General features: G+C 50.1%; 1 protein-coding gene across 1 annotated transcript in view; it reads left to right on the top strand.

Moving 5' to 3' along the window:
- Positions 1-3,450: 3,450 nt before the first annotated feature.
- Positions 3,451-6,772, top strand: part of LOC107118524 — an 11,440-nt gene continuing 8,118 nt past the window's right edge. Inside the window, exons 1-3 of the mRNA XM_015420881.1 lie at positions 3,451-3,470; positions 5,143-5,283; positions 6,144-6,237. Coding sequence (XP_015276367.1) covers positions 3,451-3,470; positions 5,143-5,283; positions 6,144-6,237 — 255 coding nt within the window. The remainder of the gene's footprint in view (positions 3,471-5,142; positions 5,284-6,143; positions 6,238-6,772) is intronic.

The raw sequence follows: 6,772 nt of genomic DNA, 5'->3' as shown, positions 1-6,772 counted from the left end.
TTTGCGGGGCGGGCCCCGGCCTCGCGGTGGGGTTTCCTTGGAGGCCGGCAGACTTGCAGGGTGGCGGGAATAGTGACTCGGCGTGCGGGGAGGAAGGCCTGACTTGCCATCCCAGGCATGGAGCGCGGGATGGGGTGGGGCGGCTTCTGGGGGGCTCCGGGCAGAATCGTTAGGCTTGCTTGCTTCCAGGGGGCAAATGTACCCGTGGGCAATGTTCCCTCTAAGAGCAATGGGTCTTGTTTGCGGGGCGGGCCCAGGCCTGGCGGTGGGGTTTCCTTGGAGGCCGGCAGACTTGCAGGGTGGCGGGAATAGTGACTCGGCGTGCGGGAAGGAAGGCCTGACTTGCCATCCCAGGCATGGAGCGCGGGATGGGGTGGGGCGGCTTCTGGGGGGCTCCAGGGGGCAAATGTACCCGTTTGGGGGGGTGCGGTGTGCCAATGTTCCCTCTAAGCTGTGGAGTCTTGTGAGCAACGATTCTACTTTGTGAGCTAGTGGCATTAAAGTTGTGAGCAGGTGATTTGGCTACTGCAAAAATGAGTTTGCTCTGGGGCCATCTTTCCTGAGCGAAGACAAAAATGTGTGAGCCGGAGGCTAAAAACCTGTGAGCTAGCTCACACTAACTCAGCTTAGAGGGAACACTGCCTGTGAGGTGGTCCCGGGCATGTCGTTGGGCTTATTTGGGGGCAGTTGCATGGGGCTTACCACATTCTTCATTTTACCCTCACAGCAGCCCTGTCAGGTAGGCTAGGCAGATAGGCAACACCTGGCTCAAGGTCCCCCAGCAAGATGCGGATTCTGTGAACGGCCGATCAGGAGAGGGAGGGCACCAAGGGTTGCCTCAGTGCTTAGCTCTTGTGCCCCTTTTCTTACATGCCCAGGGAAATGCTGATTTGGGCTCAGGAAGCAATTTTTCTCCAGGCCAGTTTGGCCAGGGATCCTGGAGGGTTTTTTTATCATCTTCTGGGCATGGAACAGAGGTCACAGCGGGTGGAGGGCGGGAGGTATTTGTGAATTTCCTGCATTGTGTAGCAGGTTGGACTAGATGACCCTGGAGGTCCCTTCCAACTCTTATGATTCTAAGATTGTCTATCAGGGTGGGGATTTGAAGTCAGTTTCCCAGATCCTGTAGCCCCACCCTCTGACTACTGCACCATGCTGGGCGCACTCCCTTAAATGGATGTGAGGATTCTTTACCAGCCAATGTCATTGGGAGGCATGTTGAGCAGGTGTTATGGCTTCGTTCAGGGCAGCTGTGCTTATGAGGTGGTCCTGGGCAGTGCTGTGGGACATTTCAAGACAAATGTACATGTGGTGCTGCCCTGCAAGATGTTGGTAGCTTCTTAGGCCAGCAGCTTTGCTTCACCTTTGCTTCCTCAACTGTCATTAGCTCTCTGTAAAGGTAAAGGTTTCCCTTGCTTGAAAGCCAGTCAAATCTGATTCTAGGGTTGTGGTGCTCATCTCCATTTCTAAGCCGAAGAGCCAGCGCTGTCCGAAGACTTCCATGGTCATGTGGCTGGCATGACTAAATGCCAATGTGCACGGAACACTGTTACCTTCCCACTAAAGCCATACCTATTTATCTACTTGCAATTTCTTGCTTTCAAACTGCTAGGTTGGCAGGAGCTGGAACTAGAGATGGGAGCTCACTCCATCATGCGGCACACTCGGGTCTCTAACTGCTGAACTACCGACCTTCCGGTCTGCAGTTCAGCATGTGTCTTACTTCTGGGTAAATGTCCTTTAGAGGGGCAGCACTGGGCAAGGGTTCATGATTTATTTTGGGGCAAGTATATGTAGCTTATTTTCATTGTGAGGCTCAGCTTCCTGGCCACTGTACCAGTTCCTTTTTCTTTTCTTTTTTGGCCCCCCGAAGGGGATTTTTTTTTAAATTGCATTTTATATAAGGACTACAAACTACAATGAAAATAGGGGAGGGGAACTACATTTAAGGAGAAAGAAAAGATACCCACTACTAACTAAAAACCCATTGATGCTTTTGTTATTTTCTATGCTGTAATTGTTCTAATGTACTTTTGTAACTAAGGAGCTTGTATGAATTTGTGTGATTCCGATTTTGTATGCCTGATGAAAAACCTTTAGTAAAGACAACATTTATTTAAGGACTAGCGTGTTGTCTCACTTCCTGGGATATAGCCGAGCGTCTCATTCGCCATCCGACCTCTGTATAGACTGGTATAGAACTTACGCACAGCCACAAACACCCAATTTTCCTTGGTAGATAACTTGGATTGGGTCTCCAGGAATTTCCTGGAGAAGTTGGCATAACATGGTGGGGCGGGGCTTGTGGGTGGTGGGTCGTCCCCCCCCCATGCCCCATCGTGGCTTACGGGCCTGACTTGTTTGGCACTACTGGGTAGGGTTGTGGGGCTTTTGTCCCAGCAGACATACTTGTGGGGCAGTTGCTGATGTGGACTTGGGGCTTAGTTTTCAGCCAGTGTACTGGAGGGATGCACCATGAAAGCTTCTTTCCTGGGCAGTTTTATCAGGCTTATTTCTTGACGAAACATTCTTGCGCAGCAGTCCCAGAAAGGCTTATTTTGGGCAGGGTTATGGAGCTTACATGGACTTAAGTGGGGCGGTCCCAGGTAGGGTTTTGAGATGCAATTCCAGGCAAATGCGTTTGTGTTGTGGTCCCAGGAGGTTGCTCGTGTCTTACGTGAGATGTGGTCCTTGGCAGGGCAGCTTGATTCTGGGCAAATGTTCGTGCTGGGTGGCCCAAGGCATGGCTGTGGGGCTCCCAGACTAACATGCTGGTGGCTTGGTCCCTGATATGAGTGTGGGGCTTAGTCCTGGAGGAGGGCAGGAGCCAGCCCACCAGTAAATTTGCCCAGAAGTAACCTCCACAATTCTGCTGTGCAGTCCCAGGCTGGTGACTGTGGTTTACTGGTAGGTAAACATACTTGTAGGAGCTGCGGTGGCTCAAGTGGTTAAGACGCTGAACTGCAGGCTGGAAGGTCGTTAGTTCAGCAGTTCGAGACCTGAGTGCTGCATGACTGAGTGAGCTCCCGTCTCTGGTTCCAGCTCCTGCCAACCTAGCAGTTCGAAAGCAAGAAATTGCAAGTACCGCTTCTGTGGGAAGGTAACAGCGTTCCGTGCGCCTCGGCGTTTAGTCATGCTAGCCACATGACCACGGAAGGGAAACCTTTACCTTTAAACATACTCGTAGGATGCTCTTGGGCAGACGTTAGTAGCTCAGTTTTGGTCAGGTATTACCACAGGAATTTTAAGGCTGAAGATGAAGAAATTGAAATTGTTCAACATCTTCTGTGCCTTGGCTCCGTCATCAACCAAAAGGGAGGCTGCAACCAAGAAATCAGAAGAAGATTGAGACTGGGAAGGGCAGCCTTAAAAGAACTAGAAAGATTCTGAAGTGTAAGGATGTGTCACGACTGGCGACGAAGAGCAAGATAATTCATAGTATGATCACATATGGATGTGAAAGTTGGACGGTAAAGACAAATAAGTGAGCTCTAGATCAAATCAAGCCTGAAGTCTCCCTAGAAACTAAAATGACTAAACTGAGGCTAGATCCAGGTGGGAAGCCATGTTGGTCTGAAGCAGCAGAACAAAGTTTGAGTCCAGTGGCACCATCAAGACCAACAACGTTTTAGGCAAGTACACGAAAGCTTGTACCTTGAACAAAACTTTGTTTGTCTTAAAGGTGCCACGAGCATAAAACTTTGTTAAACTGAGGCTATCTTGCTTCTGACTAAATGTACTTACGTAATTATTTACAACATTTATATCCTGCCTTTCTGCCGAATCAGGACAACCGAGATTGCTTACTTAAGGTGTCCTCCCACGTATCGCTTGTCCTCCCACATTCCACAACCCTGCTGAGGACCGCTTTGCACATACCATGACCGCTGTGCACATACCCAATAGGCAAATGCGTTTGTGTTGTGGTCCCAGGAAGTTGCTCGTGGCTTACGTGAGATGTGGTCCTTGACAGGGCAGGACCGCTTTGCACATACCATGACCGCTGTGCACATACCCAATACCTGTGGGGCAGTTCTGGACAGGGCTCTTGGGCTTGCTTCTGGGCCAACACAGTCGCAAAGCGGTCCTTGGCAAATACTTGGCCTTTGTGTGTGGGGGGGGCTTCAGAGCAAATCCCAGACACCGCTAGAAGCAGTGTTCCCTCTAAGTCTTCTGGGCCAACACAGTCGCAAAGCGGTCCTTGGCAAATACTTGGCCTTTGTGTGTGTGTGTGGGGGGGCTTACTTTAGAGCAAATCCTAGACACCGCTGGAAGCAGTGTTCCCTCTAAGCTCAGTTACTGTGAGCTAGCTCACAGTTTTTTAGCCTCCAGCTCACACATTTTTGCCTTAGCTCAGGAAGGATGATTCGAGAACAAACTAATTGATGCAGTAGCCAAATGGCTCACTCACAGCTTTAATGCCAGTAGCTCACAAAGTAGAATTTTTGCTCACAAGACTTCACAGCTTAGAGAGAGCATTGGCTGGATGTACATCTCACAACTGTGCCCAAGTACCGCAACCCAGAACAAAGTCTTGCATATACAGTATGTTACTGGGTAGACTTTTGAAGCTTTTTAAAAAAATTGTTGGGCTGCTATATGTGGCTTCCTTTGGGTAACGGTACTTGAGTTGTCCTGTGCATGAATGGGGTAGGCTGAGGAGGGCCCCGCAGGGACTGGGGCTCAGAAGGGAGGGGCGGTGAGGTGGCCCTTGGCAAATATTTGCAGTTTGTTATTGAGCTGGTGTATGTGGCTTACTTTCAGGTTAGTATCCTTGATGCCCCTTCTGGTATACTTAGTGTACTTGCAGGGCAGCCTTTGACATGGGTGTGTACAGATTCCTTCAGGGGATAGTTAATTTTGTGGCAATGGCTTTTTAGTCGTTGTTTGCTAGTTAACACACTTGTGAGGTGGTTCTGGGCAGATACTTATCGCTTCCGTCTGGGTGGGTGTCTCTCTCGTGGGACTCTGAGCAGGTTTACTGAGGAGTCTGCTACATTGATTGCAAGTGAGACTTGCTTCTGGTACATTATGCAGCATCGTTGTGAAGGAAGTGCACTCTGGACATGCTTGGGAGTTCTTAGTAGATTTCAAAGTTTAGGTCTCATTAGTCCTCTGCGTCCTTCCTTGTTTTGTTCCCAGGTATTTGTCAAGCATGTCACTGGAAGGAGGACTGTTCACCTGTGATGATCATAAATACTGGAGGCTGGTTTTGAACGCTTACTGGGAAGTGCTGGCGGCCAAAGGAAAGAAGCAGAAGGAACTTGTCACCTTAGATAAATGGTAAATCCCTCTGATTCTGAGTTGGCGCCATTTTAAGGCAGCCGTTTGGCCCCCTTTACAAACATTATCGTTTGCCCAACCTGTTCTTTTAACTAGCACGCCGTCCTTTAAAAGGAAGACCATCCTCTATGGCACCACTTGGGAAGCCTGGTGGTCCCAAGGCAAGGAAGAGGTTAAGAGACGAACAAGGCTCGGAGAAGGGAGGAGCAGTGCTGGGCTCGCCCGATATGGGTGGAGCCCTGGGGATAAAAGGGGAAGAGGCCAAGAGAGGAAGAGGAACCTAGGGGAGGAGGTGGGGCACAGTGAGACAGGCAGACCTGTGGAGGCCTCTGGTGCAAACGCACAACTCAGGGCAAAGTGGGCGGCTGAAGGGAGCCGTGCTTGTGTGGATACCTGTGTGGATGTAGTTGTACTAGCCCAATGCAAATCCAGCAAGGCAAGGAAGAGGTTAAGAGACGAACAAGGCTCGGAGAAGGGAGGAGCAGTGCTGGGCTTGCCCGATATGGGTGGAGCCCTGGGGATAAAAGGGGAAGAGGCCAAGAGAGGAAGAGGAACCTAGGGGAGGAGGTGGGGCACAGTGAGACAGGCAGACCTGTGGAGGCCTCTGGTGCAAACGCACAACTCATTGTGTGGATACCTGTGTGGATGTAGTTCTTGGCAACAAAAGGGAACTTCAGCGAGCGTCCTTGAGTCCAGTTGACCATGAAAGACACTCAGTGATGTCCCTCTGCTCCCTGGTGGGGCTTACTGTGGTTACTGTGAACCTTCTGTAAATCAAGGGAAGGGGGGGGAGAGCATTGCTCTGGCTGCTTTTCTCAGTGCTGTGCAAAACAGTATTTCTTTTCTGCCATGCCTTGTAGGTATCAAGAGGAGCTGCCAGCCGCCATTGCAGAACGGAAGGAAAGATACTTGACCCGAGAGGACTTGGTCAAGCTGATGGCCTGGAAGCTTTCTGTAAGACATGTTGTCATGCTCGACGAGGCACTCGTCCTCTGGCTCTCAGAATGGGAATCCTAACAGTTTTATCTTGTGTGGCTTGGGCAGCCTTGCTAACAGGTGCACTAGTACTAGTAGAATTAGTTAATTAGTTAATCCCCTTTGTCACCTGCATTAGTCGGCTGTCTCCATAGACTCTTGACCCGAGGATCTTCTTTTTCTGACTCCCAACTGCCGTCTACGGCCAGCTGAAGATGTCCCCTCCCATTGTATTTCATACCATTTGTATTTTTTTTAAATTCTGTTTCGGGAGCCAGTGGAAGTAGAAGAGTCAAAGTACAAACCCGCTTTGCTCCTCAGTTCATACAAACTTCTTCTCCGTAATATCTGGAGGGGCTTGTTACATGTCACACACCATGACCCATTTGTAAAATAAAAGCTGGGCTTGCAGAGAGATCCACAGACTGTGGAAAGAATCCTGGGAACTATTGTTGCGGGGGGGGGGGGGGCCAAGGATTTTCTGGCAAGGTTCAGGATCAGAATCCAGGCGGGA

This window comes from Gekko japonicus, unplaced genomic scaffold (assembly GCF_001447785.1).
Source record: "Gekko japonicus isolate JY-2015 unplaced genomic scaffold, Gekko_japonicus_V1.1 scaffold2345, whole genome shotgun sequence".
Taxonomy (NCBI): Eukaryota; Metazoa; Chordata; class Lepidosauria; order Squamata; family Gekkonidae; genus Gekko; species Gekko japonicus.
Note: the sequence above shows the minus strand (reverse complement) of the source record. Positions and strands in the feature narration are given on the sequence as shown.